Raw genomic sequence first — 26,568 nt, 5'->3', positions numbered from 1 at the left:
TTTCTAAAATGAAGAAGGGCTAATTTTTTTTTAAGCTGAACGCTGACATTGAAGCGGCCTATCAACTATGCTTCACCACTGCACGGATAAATCATCTGGTGTACGTGGAAACGTACGTAAATAGTTTATCGCCGAAGTCGATTTTTACGCTCGGCGGGCCATTGTGCGCACTGTTTTGGCATGCTCGCCAGCTACTCTACTAAACAGTGTTACATGTGATAATATCCAATGTATAGAAACGAACGCTTCGACTCACACTAATAACCACCCAATATGAACACATTGTCCGATCTATCTAATCTGCCTGTCTCTCCTGCTACGATCAAAGTGCCATTCGCACGCAAGGAACTACAGTGTCTCTCATTACGCTTTTCTATATATTCATTTGGTCGTTAGCATCTTAATGCCTTGCCCGCCACGTCTCCAGATTCGCCAACCTGTGGCTGAACGGAACACTCAGGCCGCAGGACATTCCTGCCATTTGGCCGCTATCTCATGACCACCCGGCGAGGCATAAGCCAATGTCCGTGAGACCTCACAGCGCGGAAACATTTGCCGCTTTAATATGATCATGTTATTTAATAGGCCAAGAGTGCCTAAATATCTTTAAGCTGGTTGAGCGAGCGAATACATAAATACAAGGCTACTATTGTGACCGTCGTCAACGGCTAACCTCCCGGTAAAACCCATTGCTATTCACTCAGTCATGCACAGATTACCGCAGAGATCTAAGTACCTCTCTTTCTTCGGCGTGTCAGCCCTGCGTTGAAACGGCTCGCGCTTGGCAGAAGCCATAGCTGTTGCTAATAGTAGCGTCGCCAGTAGAACCGCAGCGACGGCCCCAGCAACGACGATAATGGCGATGATGAGAGAAAATGCCAACACAAAGGAGGATGTGTCCGTCCATCGGCGGCGTCGACTGACCACGCAACGCGCATTGGCGGCATTTCAAACTTCAGCTCGACCGTCCAACCAAGTTAGCGACCAGCCAACCAATTTACTCACTTGACCGAAACAGCGCCAGTGGCACCTTGTTCGCCCCCTAGGGCAAGCTAGATAGTTTTGCATTGCTCATACCTACCGCTTTCTATTTGCATGCATATTTGAGCGCTGTCGCCACCACCCCTGCTACCGTAGACTATGGATTTCAGCAATCTCAGACAGACATCTCTCGCTCAAGCCAGAGACAGCCTCCCGCAGCGTCAGGCAAACGACTAGATTGACCAGCGGCAGCTATTGCCTGTTCACGGGATTATGATAAGCGCCGGTATAAAAATAGTGCGTATACTTGTACACCGCAGCACATATATGTATACACTGTAGAAAGATTATTTGTATCGTTGCTCGAATTTGAGCCGGATAGATAACGGCCAATCTCTCTATGGGAACGATATGTTCCGTTGTATGCTAAACGAAGTTCACTTAATCAAGAGTAGGAAAAGTTAGGCGACAAAAAACAGTCAAGTTGTGTGCTTTGTAGAAATCAATCGCTTGGGGATGATCGGCGGAGACAAAGGTCTTGTCTGCACGTTTCCGTCATAGGTTAGATACAGCAGTTATAAGAAACACATTGAAATGCTCATCTAAGTAAGCTATAATCTATAGCTTTGCGATCGTCCTGGTTAAAGCTGGTTGCTTTTATTAGCCGGCCAAGTTTCCCTTCATCGTCAATTGATTCAGTGTAGAAGATGAATGCTATAGATTCATATAGTGCAACGAAGGGGCCGCAAAGGCATTGTACGAACTATGCTGATTGAAAGCCTTAGGATGTTATTATATGGCCTATTCACATACGAGTACGTGACATGCCTATGCTTACGTGTTTATCAGATAACAATATCGATCGCGCCAGAGCTGCGTTTGAAACCGATTCGGGTTGTTTCGAGTCGGTGAAGAGGCAAGGAATATACGACTTAGGTTGGAGCACTCTTTGAGGAGGCCAATAAAAAGGCGCTCGAGCTGACCATACAAAGCAACGTATGTTATGTTGGCAATACGGCTTGTAAGAACAGCTGCCATCGCCCAGAGCCGATGCTAAGTACGACAACGCATACGTATAACTATTTGCTGAAGCTTTTCGAATGTCGATAGCCGCTCAAATAGCGGTAACGTTCCAGCGGAGTTATTTGCTTTGTCCACCTGGTTAACCTAGACGTGTGAATGGGTTCTATAATGTATAATGACCAATTGCACGTTTCCGCAAAAAAAACGTCCCGCTTTCGAAGTCGGCCAACAAATTTGTAAAAGCTTTAGAAGTCACTAAGTGTGGGGCAGAGTTGGCGGTGGTTTACGCGTTTATTGCGTCAGGGTTGCCTCTTTAATATTTCTATGTCGTTTATAACGCAGACTAGTTGGGGTTGGGGTTGACGTTGGAGTGGTGGAAATCGGTAGAAATTTATCGCTTTTCACTCACATGATGCTGCAGTAAACAGTATAGGTGGACAAATGGGAGAGCTAAATCAGAAATCAACAGTTTCAGCCGTTGGTACTTATCTCTACCAGCAATTTTATTGTTTTTATCAAGAACAAGATGTTGTGTCTAACACTAATATTGTTAGCCCGCCAGCAGGACGGCAACTAACTGACACCGGCAGTGTATCCATTGAACGAAATGAAGTCAACAGAAATAGTAGTCTTCGATCTCGGTCGCGGGGTCAGACTATTATTGACGATCCGATGTACGAGTATGTGTGGCAAACAATCATACGGTGAGTTAACTGACTGTCTGACAGGATCTGCTAAAAGATTAGAGATACCGCTGCCAGATTCGCTTCGTCGCGACAGGCAACAACCATCTCATCGCGTTATTCCGGTCGTTTAATCCATGCGCTTACATTCCCTACTGGGTCAGCTGGCCAGTAGGGGAATCCGCTTGCCAAGAGCTGCAGCCTCTCATTTCATCAATCAACTAAAACTATATGGCAGTACAGTTCGTATATCATTCGAATCGAGGTTAGACGCCAATCAACTCACGTGCACACGCACGCACGCACGCACGCACGATACGACGTCCAGGTATTTAGCATTCGTGTCGCTAGTGTCGGAGACGTATCGACGCGTCGACGGCCAAGGCAAACAGAGTATTGCTCCCAGCGTAGCCCTGCACTCTCGCGGCCAATAAAATCTTTCAGGTATCAAATGTTTAGCCAGTAGTTAGAGCTTCTACGGACGGCCAGGGAGAGGAAGAGAGAACGGACCGCAGAGATCAAACGTTTTCCATCCTGCTAGTGCCCGCTAGTTCCTGATCATGAGGCGGGCTCTTGTGCGTCAACTATATATTTGTCTGTCAGCGGCACAAGTACTCCGCGGACCAGCCAGCTAGTGCTATAGAGTACCGCTTCATGTTCAACGCTCGACAGTGGGAACATGTTGAAATGATGCTTTCACGGGTGTCGTTAGCAAGTCCCATTCATTGACTTGACCCGCTACTCCCATTACAATGTTTCATTCTATTGTAGATTGCAATACGTACTGCCGCTGATATCTACGTACTTAACAAGCGGGAAACGATTCTGCCTGATTAAATATATCGAACGGGACGGCTCGTCATTCCTGGGATCAGCTATTTTTGTGTGCTAACCAACTAACGATAACTAGAGAAAAACGTTCCATCCATCGTTGGCCAGTGTAATATTTCAATGTAGTATAGCTCGATATATTGGAGGCCTTGTTAGCAATCTCTCTCTCTCGGCCCTCACAGATATGTTTTATTAAAATACGGCATATTAATCAATTGCGGAACAAACAACCTGAACAAATAGCTGTGCTTGTTTTGATTATCCAGAGAAAGCCGTTATGTAACGTATCAACGAGAATCAGCATCATCCTGTAATAGAGATTCTCGCTCAGAGTCATATTGCTCACACATTGCTAATGCGGTATATATCTACTCGAGTTATCGAGTCACAGTTACCGTTTTTCTTTTGCGAGATTAATGGCTGCAGGAATGTAAGCCGTTATGGACGACAAGCGGCCGTCGATGGTACCGCCGACAACGGATTGACGGGCGCAGTTATTGCTACTTCTGCGGTGACAGTTCCATCGTGAGTAAACATTTGGAAAAGAAACCTCTTTTTTTTTCTCGTTTGCTTCTCTATTCATCCTTTAAGAATCTCCTGCGCTCATCTAACGACTTCCTCGGCCTGTTCCTAGGATTTTCTTCTTCTTCTTGCTATTGCTCGAAGTGAAAGCACTTCCTGCGGAAGACCTGAATGTCAGGAAGCAGATTTTAATGGGGGCAATGTGCGCCGTTACCGATGCCGCTGCGAATAGTCATCAGTTCAAAATAGATTCGCCAGCGCTCCGTAGATGACGCTACATTATATATAGGACAGCAGCAGATGGACAACGGCTCCCGGTGTTTGGGGGACGCGAAGCCCCTTTCGCGACGTCGGCCACAGCGACGTCATTCAGCACCAACATTTACTATTATCATCATAACTCGCACGAACTGCGAGAAGGACCAAGAAGATGGATTATGACCAAGAAGATGTCAGAACTCGCGTTGTTTCTACAGCCGCTTTGCCGGTGTCGCTCTTTGAGAATTTCTCGGAAGCAAAATCATCCTGGAAGTAACGAGCACTTAGCCATAGATTGGTATACGACGAGGGAGAGCGAGGAAACGATCAGCCAAAGACAAACGTAAAAGCTCAAAAGAAAAAAACAGCGGATGCCAGTGAAAGATTGGCTGTTGCGGTGTTCCAGCGGTAGCAGTGACATTGAACAAATCGTACGACGCTGTTCCCTATCAACTGCTTTTCGTTTTCCCTTTGATGTTAACGTAGCCGCCGGCCCTCGGCAGGATGCACATCTTACCTCGAAAAACAGGCCAGTTTATTCTCTCACAGAAATAATCAGGGCGCCTGCGACGATATGGCCGATAAGAGTGAGCCTTAATGCCGTCTTTCTCTGTTCCAAAATTAGCTCCATTTTCAACCAGTATGAGTACCACTCTAAAAAAACGGTGGCAAAACGTTACTGCGTGTTATCTCTGCTGCCTCCTTAATTCGGCCATTTTCATCTATCTGATTATTTCATTTTGTCTCAATATCCCTCAGGTCTATCTACGAATAGTGTTAAATACACTGATCAACCTTGTGAACAGACACGCCCCGATAAACAGTTTTACGATTCGAGAAGGAAGGAACCGCTTCCATTAAGTTAAAAAACGTGTGGTAGGACCTCGACGGACATAACGACAGTGGTTGTGGCTAGCTCGCTGAATTAGCGCGGTTCCGTTTGCGGGTTTGCTCTCCGTACAGATTCTTCGAATCAGTAAACTATTGAAGGCGTTATACAGTTGATTTGATCGCAGTCTGCTATATAACAATGTAAGAACTAAGCGTACAACTTGGCGGACCCATAAATCGCATGGCAGAATACGAGAACTGAAGATAGGGAGGCAGTGAGCAAATTTTACCTAATAACGTGCTACTCTTTACCTGAATCACGGTAGCGATGGCTCGCGACCGCTGACTCATAACAGCAATTTCCCAGCACATTGGTGGTCCCTTAGGTTTTTGGCGTTCGGGATGATAAAGCGTAGAGGACACTACAACAGAATTCACGCAGTTACCGAGACCAGGCGGTTGGTTACGTCGACCTTGAGTGTGGCCGGTCTACTTACGCCCAGTCTTTTCCGCTCATAGTTCCACATTTCAAGTTACCGCGCGACCAAATATATGATTTGATTTGATGTACGGAGAATTCGTCCAGAAGCCCCTATCCCGTTCTCGATTAATTACCACAATCGTCCGTTTCGATCGACCGAAACGAGTTAACGTTTATTCGATGTTTTACCACGGACTCATCACCCTGCCATGGGTCACATTGTGTTTGACAAATGAGTTAATTGTAATTATCTGCGATGCACAAGTCCCATTTTTCTCCAGGCCTCGCTTATCTCGAGAATTGTCATCACCTATCAAAGTAGTTAGTGAGATCAGTACGTAACTATTTACCGGTACGATACAGTTAGAAAGTCGTCGTTGGTCTAAAAGCAAAGGCTGCCGATACGCGATGCACACAACCTTTTCGTAGGCCGATAGCGACTACGTTGAAACTTTAACCTTAGAAAGTCGATGTTACTTACTTGGGAGCAGTCAGAGCTCGTCAACGGCTGCATAGCCGCTTTCCGCTGGTACACACTGGGTACATATAGTCAAAACACCGTTTACCAATTTGCTGTGAATTCATGTGTCAGCACCCCCGGTAAACAGTACCCCCCAGCGATACCATACGATTCACAGCGGCGTATAATGGCAACCTTAGCGGCAGCAAAGTCTTTGCTGAGTGAAGTCTTTGCAGCCTCGGCCGTTCATAGGATCTCGTCGGCTTCGATTGCCAGGTCAAAGCAACTCCCAGAAACTCCGAGGCGAGTGATTCCTACCACTGAGGTGCTTACTAACCTCCGACCAACGCAATGCTAAACGCACTGTAGAAGCATATCTTCGAAATGATATCGGCATCATTAGCATAAACCGCAAACCGGTCGCCAAGCAAGCAGTTAAGTGACTTTTTTTTATGGGTGTCAGCGACACGACTTCGAAGTCAGGCTCCGCGCGTGCAGCCTTTACCTTCTGCAAGGCTTTAAGCAATCGCGTGCGGGTGGCTGGTGTAGATCCATTGTCTCTTCTTAGTCTAGGTTCCCAGATCACCCACTTGCACACGGGTTTGGCTCCCAATGAACGCCTCTATGCTGCTAAGAACCATAAACTTGTTGGGAGATGTCAATTCTAGAACGGAAAGTTGCCAGTGAGGATCTGCGCTTGACGGCTCCTTAGCTAGAGGATAAATTAACAAAACATAATAGCGATGTGGCCGACAGTGCTTCTCGTACTAGAGACGAAACAATGTTGGGTTATCTTGTCCGTGCGTTTCTCTCTGTTTAACGATATACTAGTGTATCAGACATCTTTAGGGTTTTCATATGTCGTGATTGTTGTACTATTGAGCGTTTTTCGTTAATTAGTTTTCACAGATCGGCACGGAAGCCATGTTTAACAGTATGACGCATCCAAAAAGGTTCTGTTTTAAAGACACCCATTGACACACAACATTTACTGGCCACTACGGCTCCACGCTTTGTCATCGATATAATAGTAATAATAATAGCAGAGGTGTCAAAGGACCTAACAGTAGTCTAGCCTGCCTAGGTGCGTTGCGCGCCATTGAGGATAGCAGGCTGGCAAAAATATCGTATATATTAAGATAGACGATGCAAATCAACGAACGCTCAAGTCACCAGCAAACCTGTCCGCGCTGACGCTTGTGCCTATGTCGCGCGTAGGCGTCCGACGTAGACTTATTATTATTAACCAGGTCCCATACTCGTATCGGTCTGGACGCGCAGCTTTCGTGCGGCCGAATGAGGCTAAGTTGTCGTCTTCTGTTGGGCTGCGTTGGTCCGCTAAACGAACGCCGGGGTGGATGGGTAATTAAACTATGACCGTGTTGCCGAGTAGAAGTAGAACAACTTCAGTTCGATCGATAATCCGCAACCGTTCTGACTCGAGAATAGGAGCCCGCACGCATCCGACTCACTCGCACGGTCACAGAGATACCTCAACGCATCGGTCTGATACGCGTCTGCCAGTGCTGTAAACCGTATGAGTCTTCACCGAGGAAAAGTAGGATACAGAGGAAAGCGAGCAAGAGAATTTGAGAAATGCTCATAGTCGATACGGATACGGATACGGATACAACGAAAGGACAGATGGTCCTTTTTCCACGTGAAAAAGAGAACAGATTCTTAGTGTTGCGTCGCGTATGTTTGTTTTCAGAGGCCCACTGCGCGTCCATAAAAAACGCCAGTACAAAACTTAATATCGATGCGAAAGTTTGAAACGGATTAAAAAAAAAAAAAGTTTAACTATTATTACCACTCTAACTTACTAGTAGACTTGGTTCATCGAATTGTTCTAACGTATCTCGGTATGACACAGGAAGAAGGCGAATTTGTCGGCAAGAGAAAGACGCGCAATCGACTCTAGTCCGATCTTGCAATTTGAAAACAATTGACTTATATGAAAAAAGCTTTTAAAAGTGGTTTCAATTATGAAACGTACAGAAAGTCCTTAATGATAGCAAGCCATGAATATATATAGGATTTGACATTTGTTACGACAGGGCTCATCAAGTCATGTCGAATAGCTGTTTGATTCCGATCTATGACCATTTTAAATATAAAATTCACAGTCTAACTTTCGTTCTATACGTCGTGGCTGGGGGGTTAGTTAAAACTGGTAAAAAAAACAACTGCTTGGACGGTTAACGAAGAGCACTTGACTCTGATTCGGTGGTCGACAACATTCTATAGACTATTGAGATGTTATATTTATCTTCATCATTGTTGTTGTTGTTGTTGACTTCAGCAATTTTAGTGATTTTTTTATGCGGTCTCGACCGAGATAAGGATAGCCAATGATCGACTAGCGAGTGTTTTTAATTTTCTCAATGATTTGCGTACCGTGCGCCCTTTCCTAGAACGCCAATTTCGCTTTTTTGGCGTTAGCAAATGACGTATCGAAAGTGGCTGGGTAATCTATGATTAACGTATTTTCTAGTTTGACGTTCCATCAACTAGTGATGATAAGAGGTATCTCTCGAATAACATCAGCCGTAGAGTAGTAGCAGATGGCTGAAATCGGCATAGAGGTTTGCTATGCCTTGATACGCCTTTCTAAAGGCTATTTTTCGCAAATGCTACGAAACACTGCTCAGATATAGACGACGATAGGCTATTGATAAGCCATCAACTCTAGATAGCCTTAAGCGTGGGCCGGCCTCCGTGCCTCTGAATGGGTGTATTTATGCTTTACGTTATGAGAAAGCTATAACAGGGAATTATTGCCACTGGTATATAACAAAGCTACATTGGAAGGGCGATTGACACCTGCATCTGATCCCATCCCAGCGGGTAGGCACGGCATAATATCTGATAATTTAATGCCATCATAGTCTTGACACTCATGTTACTTTTATCGGCGAAGTCGTCAGCCTCTGTGTTTTCGTGGTGCACTATTCTTTCGCTTTTTAACGTTACCGGTCAGCAACGCCTGCGTTGATTCGTGTACAGCTGAAGCTCGTATCAGCCCAAACACCATCGGACCGAACGGCTAATCTAAACCATATTTGCTCTCACCGTTAGCAGCCGTAATGGAAGTGATCTCAGCCGTTTTCGCCATTTAATTCACAGAAACTTTGCTGTCTACTTATTCTGTTTAAGACTCTGCAATAACAACAGTTTGTGAGAGTGATCAATGTGTCACCGCCCATGTGTGTTTATCGATTTGGTGTTCTTATCGTTATCATTCGATATTCGATCAAAGTGGATGTGCTGGTCTTTCGTATATATCAATCACGTACACCCCTCACGGTTAGAGCTGTTCCTGTCCGCTCTAATCTTAGAGGAGTGATAACTGAGTCTACTTTGCCACCCCGGGCTCTCAACAGTGTAGACTGGAGTCTCTGCTTAGTCATCGTAGTTCTTCAGTTTTCGCAGGATCACACTATCCTAGTCATTATTGCTTTTCTCCATTGTCTTCCGGTCCTTCGAGTGCTTTTTTATCGTCGTTCTCGCCTTCTATCCGCCTGCTTTGTAAGCACTTTGCGTGTCCGCAGCCAGATCATTTCACTTGCGTTTTTTTCTGATGACACTCAATAGAGACCGTCGAACGCTTGCATATAAAGGCATGCAGAACGGAGGAGAATGAACCTCACAACAACGCTCTCTAATCAGCGCCGGCGCCTCCACTAATCTGCCGTACGTAGTACGTAGCGATGTTGGTAAGAATATGTATGTCTCTAATCGTTGACAGTTCAGAGGTCCCCACGATGTCTATAATTAACATATGTTAACTATTGATAGGAGCAGCGTTGTCTACGATAACACTAAGGAGCTCACAGCAACAATACTATGAGGAATAAAAATCCCCATTGAAGTAGTACAATAGCAATCAGATTTTATCTTCTTTAGTGACGTCTAGCAAGAGTGCGCGCAAATGTTCGAAATCTATTTCCTTCCAAAGAAACAGCGCCAGCAAGAGCGTCCAATAATGAAAGCATTGACCGTGGCAACGGTACTGTCCGTTGCATCAAGCGTAGATGTCGTGGCTGCCACCGACGCAGCCGCGGCGCGCGGTGGCAGCTCAATTTTTTGCGTCGCCCGATCTCTATCCGCTCCCGCAACTGAGCAGGGAGCAGTTATAGCGGCCCGTACCTTCACACTGACGGGACACTGCCAACTCGTCGAAAAAGCAAGTGGTAGAACAGACAGGAACAGAAGTGCACAAAGACACGCCGAAAATATACCAGCAGTCGAATAACGACTGGCCTTCGAACGCTACTGCCACCGTATTAGCTTGGAGGGGCAACATCGTGCGAGATCGGGGAGCGAGAGGGAAAGAGCGCGCACGTTCTGAACCCGTGCTGCGGCTGTAGCTACGGCAGATAGCGCCTGCGACATGCCATCCCTACAGCATCCTGAGTCGAGTCCGTTGTGCATCGAGTCAAACGAATGTATGTCGGCACGCCTCGGTGCTGTGTCATCGAGCAGGTACAACTGTAACAGCCAGAGCCGCTATTAACACCCTGCGGTCGTAGCATAGTTACGAGCGTAGTAAACCACCACGAAGATTATCGCTGCTGCTGCACCTGCAGCCGCTACCGTCGCCCGCGACAGCTTCAACGTTACGGTGAGAACAGCGACGTCGGTCAAGATGGCGGCCGACCTGTTTTTTTTTCAGGAAAAAATTTATCGGAGAACAAAAACAGCGAAGAAAAAAGGTCCACATAAAACAGAGCAGAGAGTTAGCTGCTCATTGAACGGAACGTCCTACAACAGAATATATATGTTAAAAACATAGCTCAGTAAAAGGTACTCGCAGAAACAATTGCGGGGAAAAAAATCAATTTAGTCTTGGATCGAGCAGATCTAGAAATTATCTAGACTTGATTACTTGGATAACGGAGATGATTTATTTGTACGCATTAAATAGTATGAGAAGTCCTTCCTGGCATACGACCCAATGTCAAGCTAACAAGAATTACGCTAAGCATGGTATAGTATTTGGTCGTATTGCGACTTTTGGTGACATAGAAGTTCCTGTGTCGTCAAGAAAAACTAATACCTTCGCAAAAAAGACGTTATTGAATTAGAACGCTCCGATTTGATCCGGATTGCCAAAGTGCACAATCGTTCGAAGCAGTGGTGCTTCACAACGTAAAAACTTATGAAAGAAAACATTAGCGACTATCGCACTTTGCCGAAACACGTACAGCTCCGCACTGTTACACCAGCACATCTCGCTTATTTACCGTGTCCTGGGTATGATTTTTGCACACACGCAGAGTTGATTCTGTCCTTCACAGACCCTCCTTGATGACTGCCGAGGCATGACAGATTTCTTGTGGAAGGTTCCACGAGTATCGATGAATGGTTAAGGAGAAAGTAAGGTAGCTGCGATTGTCGATTACCTGGCCGAGGAGGTATGCTTATATCAGGGGGTCAGGGGTCGCCGGTCTCTGGCAAGCCCTGCTGGTTTACACCCCGTGCGTTCGACAACCAGCCAACTCTATGTATCAATGAACACACTTTCTTGGGAGGCCGAAGACCTAATTGCTAGGCATTTTTTTCAACCTTTGTTCTCTATTGCGTCTATAGAAAGAGTACATTCCACTACGACTGTCATTAGATCGACCTAATTAATAAAAACGGGATATATTTGTTTGTTTTAACTAGTTCTCTAATTAATTGGGAAACTAGGTTTTATTAGGAATCCTTGTTCTTCACTAGGACACAACGCTACCGTCCGATGGAATGCCTAACGGTGATACCGGAGGATACAAGGCTCCAGCATAGTCATCACTGCCCTTTATATTAATGTTGCTTATTAACTACGTATCGATGCATATAAACATGTGAAGGTGCGGCCGACATAAGTTTTATGAGATGTCGTTGTGATTAGGGCTTTTCTCAGCTGTAACGTGGGGAAACTTACCCGTGGCGCGTATTGTGTAGAGCCTCTGCAGAGCGGCTGCCGAGCCCTGCTGGCTATCCTTGTCCTCATTTTCGCTTTCATCCAAAAGGTCATCTTCTTCGAGTCTCCTACGATACTCTTCGTATACGCGATGGTATTCGCTGTCACGGGCGGCCCGTCGCACCCTCGGCGCTTCGTACAACCCGAGGCCGCGCAGCATCTGCACTTTCACATAGTCTAGTAGGACTGAATCGGGCAGTTCATAAGCGGTCGTATCGTTACGTGAACGCTGCAATCGCTGCTGCTGCGGCTGATGTTTCTGCTGCTCCATTACCGCCTGCTGTATTACAGGCACTGCACTAGCGTCACCAGACGCTCTCAATTTCGAAGTGCTTTGTAGCATAGAAGCTGAACTTCGCGAATGTGTTTCTTCCGTTTGCCCCGCTTCCGAGCCTGTTACCGCTGTCATGGCTGGTAACCAGGCCAGCCGGTGTAGCAATGCTGGCGACATTGGCCCCACTCCCAAGCTCGAATTAATAGAGTTGACTCCGACGAGTCTTGTTGCAGCGGCATCTGCCATACTACCGGCTAGTGTTAAAAGAACGGTGACGATTAGCCGGAGGTGCAACGACCACAGCGAACAGGCTGCGAGCGGGCAGGACACAACCTCCCGAAGTGCTGATTTCGAATTTGTCGCGGACATGAACGTGGGATGCGTGGGTAGAGGTCGCTTCGGCAGTGCTATCCTGCACCTCCCACACATGTGTCAACTGCTCACTTTACAACAGGACTGGTCAAACAGGGCAAACACAACAACAGGTGCTGATCAGAAGAGGCCTGCGAACAGGGCATTACTTAGCAGACACCGGCGGCAGATTCGCACGCGACAGCCAGCAAATATGTAGATTAAAGGATCACATGCACGATGGTGGGCGCTTGTATACGAACGGCCTCCGAGGAAGGCAGAAGGTGCTGATGGGATTTTCAAGAATTAGGTTATCGGCGATAACCGTTGGAACAACGATGATAACAAAGCTAGAGATGTCTCCTCTAGAACTAGCAGTGGTTGTAAGTAGTTCATAAGTTGTCTGTATCACTTGTTTCTACACTTCCCTAGTTAACACAACTTCGTCGGTCTCTCGGGAAACTTTTGGCTCTTTTTATCAGCCACTGGGTGCTGTTCGAAAGCAACCGGGACGAGGCTGTTGCTGGATGTTAACAACTGTCGCTAACATTTAAACTCCACCGAATCGACAACAATAACAACAACAATAACAATATAAACAACAACAACAACAACAACAGCAGCAGCAGCAGCAGCAGCAGCTCACCAAGAGCGAACAGGACATAAGCTGATCCTATTCCTTTGATGTTCGTTCACAGAAAGATAATCTTGCCCCAATGCTGCTGTGTTTCCAATAGTAAAAGTGGCTGTAATAACAATCGGTAAAAATGTGGTAGTCCGCTTTGAATTTACACACACACGCACAGACACACACACACACACAAACACACACACACGCGGCACGCGAATCAACTGTAAACAGCCACAAATCTCTTCTTTCAACGGATTTGTATTGCGGATGATAGCATCACATAGACGAGAAGTAGTAGTTCGATTAAGCGGTAGCCGTTAACGAGCCGTATGCACTTACATGAACGATGCCTGCCAACGGCAGTTTATCGTAGTTACTTGACAGGAGGAGACTAGATGCTGGCACGGATTGTTTCTGTCTCTCATGTAGGCCTTTGGGGGAGTCAGTTTCGATCCAGCCAATCGAAATCGGCTCAGTTCGGTAATCTTAATGCCACGTAAATGAGAGGGTGATACCGCGCCAAAGGCTCAAGAGAGTGAATGAAAGTTTTAGTTGACAGGATTAACGCGGTAACAAGGAGGTGCTCTCGGGCGCACGATACTGTTCCATGTCGCAGTGTATATGTGTGTATGTTACACATTAGCGTTGCAAAGCTTGATTTCGAACTGAATACCCGTTCAGCTCAACGATGCCGACTAAGCGACTGAATTGTCTGACACGTGCTTTTGTGCCGGCGTGCTTTGGCACTGGAGAGGGCAAAAGCTCGGTACGGAGAGGGCGTCGTCGACGGCGCAGCAGTGAAACAGAGCATGCGGGACTCGACAGCAGATAATCGCGCTGCTGACGTTTGGGCGAGAGGTTGGAGGAGGGCAAGAAGGATTCTTAGAATAGGGCTACTGGACTGACTGTCGGCCTTCATGCCTGCCTGCCTGCCTGCCTGCCTGCTTGGCTGGGTATCGGGCGATCCAATGAAGGACCATGCTATCAACCGCTACTGTTAATGTGTCTACGGCCGTTGCCGCCACGGCGGAGACGGCATGAGGACGAACAAAATTCATTAACAACCATTATCGATATTGACGATAACGGCTAAACTCACCGTTACATTGATAATGGTTGGTTCAACTTGTCTATCTCTTAGCCTGACTCTATTTGATACTTGAAAATTTATCTACTCGATTTGATGGCGTATCATCTTACTGATGTGTTTTGTAAAATAAGCCAGCTTATTTTTTGTCAGATACCCGCTGCACTGCATGAGGCTTCGTGCTGTTATTTTTGCTGCGGTAGCAAAAAAGAAACGTGCTTATAAAGTAAATCTATATGTGCGTTTGAACAACAGATTTATGCACCACCCTCATTTAACGGCAGGTAATATACAGGCAGGCAACGGATTCCTAGAGGAAGCATGCCTAACTAGTTCTCGACGGACATAGACCACTGGCGATGACAGGGCGTGAGGTGAACTTTATATGTTCGAATAAAGGCGATGCCGAACAGACATGACCCGGAACGCATGCAAAATCAAATAAGGTTTTGGATTGGTCGAATGTGCCGATTTTCCCAGTTACGGTCCCTTCGTGCTTTGACTGAAACAGTCAACTGGCGGAGTGTATACCAAAATTTTAGCGATTTCTCCGGGAATCCCTTTCTCCATGCCATAGACTAGTCCAGTTTCGGGGAAACTACAGTTTTGAGAAAAAAGAAGAAGAAGCAGCAGCAGCACGAAGATATTTACTTATAAATAGACTTACTGAACCCTACTGCCCGTTACGCCCCGGGCTTTCCAGCTAAATGTCCCTGTAATCGTTTCGTGGACAGTCGGTGCACGCGGGAGAAACAGAGGTCCAGATCCTTTTAGGTACCTACAGATTACCGGAATCTGCCTTTGCGCTCGATTGGGAAACGGGCTAAGCTCGAATTATTGCTAGGGTAGCATAAACTGGTAACGATGGAACAGATTTTTCTTATTTTTCGCTGGTTCATTTGTGTTGTATCAAAGCGTCACTGGAGTCATTTAGTCTACAGAAAAGTTAGCATTTTCTAGTTATACAGCCTGTGAAAAAACAAGTGACGTCAGGCACCGTGACTAGGCCACTGAAACCTTTATCGCCGGTTTCTTTGAAAGCGATAATCGAAGAAGTACTTTGCCAATATCAATCAACTTAATTTACGGGTACGAACAAGTTGGCTTGCTTTCGAAAACAGTTAGATTTCAGTACAGACAAACGAAATAATTGGCTATGGTGAATTATAAGGCATGATTAAATGTGTGGCTGTAGCATGTAAAATAAGGAATATATCAAGACACATTTCATTCAGGTTGCGTGTGCGGGTGTGGAAGTCGCTGGAATAGGACGTTTGATTACAATCAGCGAAGTTTAAATGTGAATGTAAAATAAAAGCTTTAAATGTAAGGGCCTATCTAAATAAAAAGCAGCTAATTTTTGTGATTGTTTTTGTCTTGACAGTTCACCTACGGAGATATGTTATTATTTATCGCCGATTAAACAAGCATTAATTTTCGAAATAGTTATTGTTGATCTGCGTTGGATTCTACGCAGGGCGAAAATATACCACATCATCGGGGGGTCTAACTTGGCAAAGAGAATAGAGAGAGAGAGAGAGAGAGAGAGAGTAAAGAACTGCCTCGGGGCATGTTTCTTTTTTTTTTTTTTTTTTTTGCGAAAACTTCAATAGTGGGGTCGTTTGCAGCATATGCCGAGATCAAAAAAATCTTTGTAGATTTATTATAATTAATATGATCCATTTAGTGGTTTAAGTCGTTCAATCACAATCGGATAAGCTAGGCAACATTGTAATTTCACTAAATGGTACGGCTCTAAATGCTATAAACATTGATATATTTGAGTATGAGATCACCAAATTGAATAAATATACAATCAACCGCAAACAGGATTTATTTTTTTTACTGTATAGTGTGATAGACACCTTGTATTTAACAAGAATAGTACGACTTGCATGAAATAAAGAAGATATATCTATCTATATGTAGGGGCCCAGTGACTTTCTCCCATATACTTTGATATAGCAATAGTGGAGTTGAAACAATGGAAAAAAAAAAACACAGAGATTTTTTATCTTGAGATACCTAGAAAACGTTGCCAATTCAAACCTTCTTTACAAACGCTTTTACGCAGAGGTCTTGCACACGAAAAAAAAAAATTAACGAAAAATAACTTGCTAGACGCGAAATCAGAAGGCTTTTAGAGAATCTGTTTCCTGTTTGTCATTAACGCCAATGTCGTGTCACAGGTTTTTTACGATACGAACTAACTATGGCGTAGCTTCAAGTGAGTCAAGTTACCAGAACGACACCAGCTAAACATTCTGATGATAAGCTTCTGCGGCTATCCAAGCTAGTCACAGACAGACAACATCTGACAACAACATTCACTATTCAATTTGTACGAATGCAGAAATTTGTCTTATAACAATTGCGGCAGCTACTATACAAAGCGAACGAATTACTCTGTTATGCAGCCAACGGTACATTGCGTAACGCGGTTAGCCAGGCCCGCTTCGGTGATAATGGGCAGACAGCACTTTAACCTTAGAATATATAAGAACAATTCATGATAAAATTTGTACTCGGTAGCGGAGTCCGGTCAAGGTTAATTTGAATTATGCTTTGCCGATATTGTTCAAGTTCAAGAGAATATTTGACATATTCTTATTATGATAACTTTAAGCCAACGCTTCGACAACGAAAATAAGCTGACAAAACTTGTTGGAATTATAGGTTTTTAGCATCAGTTCCAGCTTAGGACGTATAAAATTGTCAAGCATGTATCGTTCGGACCGACTGATACCTCAGCTACTTGGCCAGTTAATAGTACTATTACTGGAAATATGAGAATAAATATTATTGAGTTATAAATGTGTTATCATTAGCGTGTGGTATGGTCATACAGGTATAAATTGTAAACTAAACCATACTTTGATATATTATTCTATGGGAGTTGAATTGCGTCGTCGAATAATTTCGAAAAAGGAACAAAGTAACGCTTATTGCGTAGGGCTGCTTCTTAAGGTTCGAACCCAAATAGCCGATCTACTACGTGCATGGGGCACGCAACGCAATCTAGTCGTCTCTTTAGACCGTGCAATCGGATGAGGGCGTTGAGTTGACAAAGCAGCTTACATTAAGCATGGCGTGTGCTCTAGTATCACTGACGTCTGGAGAATAACGGGAAATGGCTGGGCTCAATAGTAAACCTCATACAAATTGCAATACATATGTATTATTCCAAAGGGAAAATCTACCTGGCGGAAATCAACGGATTGAACTATGTACGTCGGTGGAGTCGTTGACGAAAAGCAGGGTCGCCTAACTACTAGAAGGCCCATGGCATATCGAGAAAAGTCTTTTAGACATGCTGAAGAATTTCTGTTTTTTTGACGCGTCCGCTGGCCAACCTGCTACGGGCTCTTGCTAGATATAATAATAGGCCATGAAGCGCTGTCGACACAAGGTAAACGAAAGGTATGTTGCGATGTACGTACTTTGTCACCGGATCTTACGCAAAACCTACATATTCGTTCGAACGAGCGCTGTAACAGGGGCGTCGTTTCGATTTTTTCGTGCCCCTAAGCCAGTAAAAGGAGAGATCCAGTAAACAACAACCTGGTTACTTCGTGCGATGCACATATACAATTTCCCTGCTTCCTCGCGAATCTTGCACCGCCAGCGTCATCGAACTCTCCCAAGGAACTTTCCTAAGTTACAATTTTATTAGAACTGGGTGCCAGCCACACGAATCTGCTGCTCGAATAGCAGTAGTCTGGTAGATTAATATTGGCTGGAAATAGAGAAGTGAACCTCAATTGTTGCCTTCGGCAACCGGACTCTTGGGAAACGTCTTTTCGGGTAATGGAAAACTTTTATGGTGACGTGTGCGTCACTTTTCGATAATGAATATTATCAACTATTTTAATTAAATGAAAATATCAAACGCAATCGGTATCAGACAAGAGGCCTCTCATTCCAACGCCGGTAAAAGTAGGACAAAATATTTTGTAGCTTAGAATCTTAAAAACTCAGTTAATAGTAATCGTGGTCATCGATTAGTAACTGTAACAGCAGCGACGCGGCCATTCTATCTTCATCACGAATCAATGGTAAGGGGCTTGCCTACTAAATATATGGAGGCGTAAGGTACTGTTAAGGTCTGAGACCGGCCGTAAACATCCACTGTTTCGTACTTGGAGGCCTAGCTGTTTGAAGCCATGGTTAGTAGCAGTATCAGGCGTAGCATTCAAATAACCGATTAAGATTGTTGTCAACGTGGATTGCTTGCTTGCTTGCTTGCCTGCTATAGAATTTTCCTTTTTCTAATTGATAAAAAAGTAGGTTTTCTTATTCTTATCAATTCTTATCGATGTTGAGACCTGCATCTGTCGTTAGTGCAATTTGTAGATCCTGTCTCTTAGCTAGCGTTCGAACATCCCTTCGTAAATTCGCATTTAGTAAACCATACCATAAATCACTTGACATCTTGAAGCTCTGATACTCTCTACCCTCCCTGCATCTTATTCTTAGCAACTTACTTTTTTGGTCCCTCCAATGTTGGGCTATTTGTGTCTACCTTGTCCTGCCCCCAATCCACATGCTTGCTATCTTGCTCACTTTATCAAGGTTTATTTACGGCATTATTGACCTGTCCGCGTCATCGTTCGCCGTATTGTGATTTTATAGCTTCAGCTATTTTTGATCGGCGCGTTGGCACACGCGACAGCCTATCTCAGTAAATCTTCACTCACGAATCTGTGCCGTTGCGATTTGCGTCGTTTGAAAGCCATGGATGACCGCCGGCGTCACTCCCGTAATCGTCGCCAGAATCAGCGGCTGGCACTTACCTAGTGTCTAAGGGACATAACGCATTGCTCGTTGCGAATTGCTATCATGTTTCTGTGCTATCTCAACTCCGTCTCGGCGTGGCCATTGCTTCAAATGACACCATATACCTGCGCGGTTCGTACATATTCTGGCAATGAACAACAGATTGGATCGATAATAATAGGGCTGGAAAAAGTTGCGAACTTGAAAACGGGGTAGTGCCGTACTCTCTGAGAGTCTCTGATCAATGAAACACAACTACTAAAATAGATTTTGATTGGGGTTTCATAACTTCGTTGGCGCTTTAGTACACGAGCTCTTTGGTCCTTTGTACTTAGAGATAAGTACGTAATGCAAACGCTCGTTTCGTTTGTTATTTTAATGTGTGAAATGATAGTCGATAAAAGAAAATGCGCTTTAGCATGTTGAAAAACAGCTACACGAGATTCTTGAAAATATTCGGGGCCTCTAATATAATCTCTAATATAATAATCCTCTAACTGGTTACCTTCGAGCGGTCTGTCTGCTTCTTTCGTTAACTACCTAAATAGAGAAGGTGCCTAGGTAACGACCTTTGGAATAGATCCTAATAATGGAGATATGCAATTTACGTTCCCTAGTTTAGCATCCTCCAGATTTCCTCTGTTTCACGAGAGATCAGACGTCTTAATAGCATTTTTATAGCAGTGACAAACGCAAAGTCTATCTATATCTAGATTTACTTATGGTGTCCTCGAGCTTTCGTATATGTATTCTGAAAAAGTGTGAGAACCTATATAAATTTTAAATTTCTTTGGGCTACTCCATCACACATTTAATATTCCTTTAGACGCACGTTTCTATGTAAAATGGTTCCTCGAGCCAAAAGTCCAACAATATGAAGCAGCTGCTTTCCATAAATATATCTATTTATTCTACATAACTAGCATGTTGCTGCATTTATAGCTGATTGCTCTGTTAAATGGCTGTTTATCTGCACATGTCTGTATCTCAGTTTGTTTTACTATACTTACGGTGAAACTCGACCGACGTTGAGTCTCATTTATGTAGTCTAAATGAAGAGGGGCATCTTGGCCTGCAAAAGGCGCATTTATGAATGCGATGATCTTTTCCTGGCCTTCATTCGGTAAAAATCTGTTTTAAATCTACTTGAAAACTCCTGTGTTTACAGAAATACTGACATCGACCGACGCAAACAGCTGAGCGACCAACATGGCTAAAATTACCACGAGTATTGTGGAGTCATAGGTGATCTGGGCTGCGTCGACCAGGTCGAGTTGGTGCCATTTGAAAGCTAAAATTTTAGAGGGGTAAATGCGACGAAATTGTTGGAACTTCTCCATTTACAGATAGATGGGACAGAGCGCTTTGAATATGGGTTACATGTCTACAAAGACTCGCTGTTCTTTTACTATTTCATTACGAAAATTGCACAATCTCATGAAAAAATTGTCAGGATGCGTCGTCAAATGAAACGGCTCAAATGCTTTCGCTTCGGAAACATCGGGATAAGGGATGCTTCCCATTGACGAAAGAGGTTGATGCCATTACTGAGAACGTTGAGCAAAACTGACACGTGTGCAGTCACGACATGGCCACGAAATTATAGTGCCCACCCAACTAGACAGTTTTAGGCCTTTTGAAAAAAAGTTGGCTTCCGGAAGAAGAACTTAATGTCATTGTATTACACAGATCGAACAAAAAAAATATACCCAATCGTATTTCCACCTGAAAAACGCAACAAGATCGACCCATTTCTGGCACGGTTGATAAATGGTAATTAAAAAAATCACATACTATACTACTGTGCAAAGAACACACGTCCTTTGCGATCTGTAGCCGACGCGGAGAAAAGTTACTTAGGGGTGAAAAGGACTCGTGCGTCATCAATCTCTGCCGCCGTAAAAGCGATTGATTAAGGCCTCGAATCGAGCAGCCTTAGTGACTAGAAGAGACATCGTCCTTCAACATAACGCCATAAAATATACATTTCTGGCTATTCAGCAACATAGTTAGAAATTAAATGGGAAATTTCCACAGATCCGCCGTATAGTCCAGATCTTGCATCATTGGACCATCATCTATTTTATCGTGTACGAAGCTCTGTTAATGGTATAAATTTAGTTAGATAGACGAGCACGAAAGTTACCTACCCCATTTTTCTCCTTAAAATCCACGAGAGTTCTACAATCATGAGACTATGGTGTCACCAGAATGGTAGAAGTTAAATTAAAAGAAAATACCTTGATTTTTTTCATCAACTAATATATACACACGTATGTATAACCTCACCCCCGTACACCGATTACCATCCAATTGGCACTAGTCCAATTAAGATACCACTCTCAATAGGTGTTAGCATAGTATTCTATATTCTGGGTGTTCAAGGGTTTTTCTAATCGGTTGTCACAAAGCTGACTTTGCAGGTAGCCAGGTAACGTTTGCGATTCGTACGACGTGTCTCAATGACTGCTGAATTTTTTGGGCTAGCAGTGGCGGCAGCTAATTAGACTCTGGAGGGTTTTCACGTCCCGCCTGTACACGTTACTTGAATCCGATCTCCGGCAGGAAGAAAGAGCTTTCTTCTGAAGAAATAGGCCCTTGTTTGTTCTGGGCCTGTGAATGCGCCGGTTCTTCGGCTCGCACAGCGGTCGCCACTGAATTCCCTCCCTCCGTTTCTATAACTGTCCATACCTCATACAAACCCTTTAAGACGTCTTGGCTCCCTTTACGAGTTTTTCTAAAGAAATGAAAATGCGCGTGTTCATTGATTGGCTAGCTTTCCTAGCGTTGTTTTTGTTGTTGGCGTCTATAGGGCATTGGTATAGATTGGCTGAGGCGTAGGGATCCGCAGAAAAGACACTGCCAGGGAGTAGATTGGGTTTAAGTTTGCCGAAGGTGGTAGCCAATAAGAGGTTAGAAGGACACTATAGGCTTCCAACTTATAATGACCTGAAAGTAAGCTAATTTAGAATGTCAAGTGATACTATTGTGGCTGCAATGTCTATAACTAGGCTTTGTTGCGTTTCTGAAGGTAACTTGTTATACTCATTTGTGCGGATCCATATGACACATGTCATTATAATTAGCTTTCTTTATTTTCACCGGTTGTGTCCTTGGCAGGACTTGAACTAAGGACGCCACATTTGCTTCAAGCAGAGACTTAACGTATTGTCAAGGATTATTTGTTCTCAAAATTTCTGGTATAGATATAGGTAGAAAATAGCTGTACGTTAACTTTTAATAGCAATACACGTCAAAACTGAGGCATAAAAACTGACTTTTGGCAGATATAATTAAAAGGATGGCCACTTTGGTTTTCATTTTTAGATAGCAACGACGATTTGAGATAATTAACGTAAATAAGTGATACTTATGGATAGATTTCGCTCATCAGACAAGCAAACTGCTCATGAAGCTCATTGATACTTCAAAATATGGTACCGTGTTTAGTGCGCACATTTATTGAATACTCTTTACTCGTTTTTGTTTTGATCCTGTTGTTTGACTAATCGTTTCGTCAAAGACCAGTTCTCCTCTCTGACTGATCAACTATAAGGCAAGATCATTGCTATTATTCCATGAACGACATAGCCGGCCGAATGCAATCGTGAACACCTACACTGTGGCGGCCTTCAACCTCCTAGTCCTGAACTCGACTTCGATGGAGCATGGCGTCACAAGAACCTAGGAATTCCGGCTCAAAGCAGAACTCAGGTTCGCAGCAGAGCCTAGTAAGTGTAAAGGGTCTCCGTCGATGGCGTCCTTGAGGGCAGCGTGCTATTGCGCGCAAATGCGGTTAAGCCTCCCGAACCGTCACTTTGCGGAATGGCCCTCGATTTATGAACGCTCAGGCGTCCAATTGCGTTCTCACTCATGTTTAAACAAAATTATTATCATTGAGAACCGCCAGGCGAGGGGCCAGGGCAAGAAAGAGATATTGAGCTCATTTGAAAATTGGTTCATTTGTATATGAAGAAATAAAGCTAACTATCATTGTCCTATGGCTTATGGGGAAATTCGAATCGCACGAAGTGGACAATATGGGGTCGTTAAAAGAGAAAAAAGAAGCTATAGTACTTTCTCATTAATTATGTACTTCTGTTATTATTACGCATTGATCTGGGTAATTTTGCAAATTGCTAAATTAATAACTGGAAAATGTTAATGTATGTCTATTTTTATGTTTTGATGCATAGTATGATAGAATATCATAGATAATTTATTTGACAAGTCTGGCCTGATAAATATGTACCCAGAGAACATCACGTCGAACAGTCCTTCGTTATTTCCCAGCCATTTTCTGGTTAGAAATCCTATACAAGGAAAAAGTCAATGCATCTACTTGTTTCTGCGAACACTGTCTTTTCTGAGTATCTCCTAAGAGTCGAATATTCCTGTGCTTGTAGCTAGCCTTGTCGTAGGTAAACGTCTTCAGCAACTGAAAGCCAGCTAGACGGCGACGCAATAAGAATAAACAGAAAAATAGTATTGCGTTAACGAATTGCCGAAGCGGGCAGAAATAGGCTCACTTCTCTAGATTAGACGGAATCGTTCCTTTATTAAGGTTCAGTTCTCTTTAGGTAACGTATCCCATAGGATCTATTTATTATCCGAAGAATGAAATTGATAAATAGCCATTTCCTAGAAATAGGATGGTTCCAGGAACGTTTCGGAAATCTGCTGCTGTAGCTTATATCATTGACACGAAAAATTGGCATTTCGACAATGGCAAATGGGGTCCCTTTATGTCGCAAATTAGATATCTTCGTATTTTGCAATCTTCTAGCTCAGTTTAAATTAAACCCTTTCGTTAGTTAATTATATATAATTTTATCCTCCCAAAGCTGCGCTGCACGACGCATTTATATGACGCACGTAACCGAACCGGCGATTTCTAACCACGGGATCATAATGACAAAATATGACCCAAAACACAGATTCAAACAGAGAAAAAACTTTTACTCATTTTAGAACTGTCAGTATATCGTAAAAGTACTTGTTCGAGCTATATGATAATCGGCAGTGATTATTGGCATGATGAGCACCCAAAAAATGCAGTGACGAACCCCAGCTCACAGAGCCATTCATTTATTGCTATAGTCGATGCGTTTTAGGGATCTTATTCATGCATAATAAACCCCATCATACTAGGTATCTCTTTCCATTAGGTGTTGGGTCCCCCAGCAATTAAGATGCCTCCTTCACTTCCGTCTTACGCAAAAAGTGTCGCATCAACAGAAAGGTGACGCCGTCCATCATGTCATGCCTATGTCAACAACATACAAGCGATGTTGACCTATTCCCCTTGCCTCCCTACGGCAGCCTTTAATTTTAGCTCCGTCTTCTCGGTTTCTCATTATCTACAATAGGGACTATTTTAGTCAGTTAGAGACTGAACCTCCTGATGGCTGATACAAGTACCAACCCCTGATATAATACGTCTGTATCTTGCTCGCTTCTTGGTGGGCAGTTAGGGCTCAAGTAGCAGTTAATTTTCTAGCTGTTAACCTCTACAGATAATGTCATTTTCATTGACAACTCTATTATCCTAAAGCTTTTAAAGATTTACTAATTTATCTGGCAGCAAACAGTGCAAAAATTCGTCAGGTTATCCTTATGCGTGACACATGTGAGTTTGCGGTGTTCAGGCTCACGGACATAGTCAAAAACTTAAAAAGATGACGTATTTTCTAAATCTCAAATGTTTTGTACCACTTGTCTGAATTTGGGTCATCGTCTTTGGTTCCTGTGATATTTCGAAGAAATAGAAAAAACATGCAAATGGAAATTTTGAAAAAAAAGTACGAGTTTTCTGATTCATTCATGTAGCACTATATACATAAAAAATACTTAGAAGGTCAAGAAAAGAATGTAGGAGCACACACCCCCCGGTGAGAAAAGTACCATTCCCTTCGCGCGCTTCTGTGCCAAAGCTGAAACTGTTCTGCATCGATGATCCCAAGAAAGATGTGATGTAGTTGAGTATGCTACATGATCGATATACTTGGATGTATCACTCGAATGATTGTTTGATAATTTTCGAGTGTTAAAATGGGTCGCGGTGTACAGGTGGATGTGTTATTTGGGTAAGCCATGTTGACAGCGTTACTTTCCTAATATACTACTCATCTTGAATTTATTTTTTACTGGCGGTTCAAATCTGGCATTTCGTCATGGCTTGGGCTCAACTTCTCTCCACCTTTTCATGATACGTTCTCTTACGTACCACATAGTATCATGAAGTATTTTCTCGAGATTGAATGATTCAGTCATGATTATCTGTTTTCCTTACTACGCTGTATGCTAATGAGCGGGTCCACGATAGCCACAGCCCTCCTCAGCCTACATTCAGAACTGGCGCACTCACCCATGACGTCATCGTCATGTATCGCACAAAATCCACGAACTTAGCCAACCGTTCAACGGAAACATGCATAGTCTGCATGCGCTCCCTTAGCCGGAACAGTTGATTGCGACTGTAGACTGTGAACTATCGTAGACGAGTATTCTATACTCGGCGGGCGGAAGGGAGAAATGGGGTCATCCAGCGGCTGCTGGGCACTTCGTCAGCCTTCATCTTTTACTTCTATTTCGAACTAGCGCATATTATTCGTTCCTGTCGCTTTTGTTATTGTGGCACCAGCTGTTGTTGTTGTTGTTGTTGGTATTCTCATTGGAGCCATATTGCTCTCCATCGCTCTGGTTAAAGGACGTAAATAGTTACTGCCACCAAAGCCGTTCGGGCCCACCTCGATATGCACTTTGTTTATGGTGGTGTGGCTTCGCCGACTTACTTCACTTGACCTTAAGTTGCATCTGTAGCTGCGCGTAGTACGTTAGTGCTCGTATCTCTTCTGAGGAACATCCCATTCAGTAGCGTGCCCTTCCCACAGCCGAACAGCGGATGACGGTAATGGTGGAGCTGAAAGCCTCCGCCATTCGCTACCAGTCAGCCGTTGCCCTATGGCTCCGCACTAGTAAAGGAGACTGTATATCGTCGCAATGGATGCCGTATTCTCAGTATAACTTGGACGTAATGCGTAATTCTGGTTGGAAAAACGTACCATTAATGAAATATAGTTACGTGTGCATATGCATATGTGAGAACTTCTATGGATTCTCATCTAATTGCCCTTCGCTCATGATGGCGATTATAAAGTCACCAAGGTATAAAGATTTTTTAGCTAAGACATGGTTAACGTTTCCTTCTTTGCAGCAACTACGAAGAGTATGCGAAGGAGATCTCATCCAGTCGACAGATTAGGTCCGTTCCGCGTTACAATAATATGGTGATTTACTTTTAATCGACGCCCCCAGGACAGCGATGCCACCGAAAATTGCGCCTATAGACCCGAATTTATGCATCTAGAACGAGTGTTTTTTTTTTTTTTTTTTTTTTTTTTTTTTATTT

At 43.8% G+C, this 26,568-nt stretch overlaps 1 protein-coding gene across 2 annotated transcripts in view; it reads right to left on the bottom strand.

Moving 5' to 3' along the window:
• LOC111264096 (univin) overlaps positions 1 to 13,976 on the bottom strand; it is a 41,711-nt gene extending 27,735 nt beyond the window's left edge. For both annotated transcript variants that reach the window (XM_022839699.2, XM_022839700.2), the window contains exon 1: positions 12,000 to 13,976. In XM_022839699.2, the coding sequence (XP_022695434.1) occupies positions 12,000 to 12,741 (742 nt within the window). In that variant the 5' untranslated portion in view covers positions 12,742 to 13,976. The remainder of the gene's footprint in view (positions 1 to 11,999) is intronic.
• Positions 13,977 to 26,568: the final 12,592 nt, after the last annotated feature.

Source organism: Varroa jacobsoni, unplaced genomic scaffold (assembly GCF_002532875.2).
Source record: "Varroa jacobsoni isolate VJ856 unplaced genomic scaffold, vjacob_1.0 scaffold_820, whole genome shotgun sequence".
NCBI classification, from domain to species: Eukaryota; Metazoa; Arthropoda; class Arachnida; order Mesostigmata; family Varroidae; genus Varroa; species Varroa jacobsoni.
The sequence above is the reverse complement of the archived record's forward strand: the minus strand, read 5'-3'. Positions and strand labels throughout refer to the sequence as shown.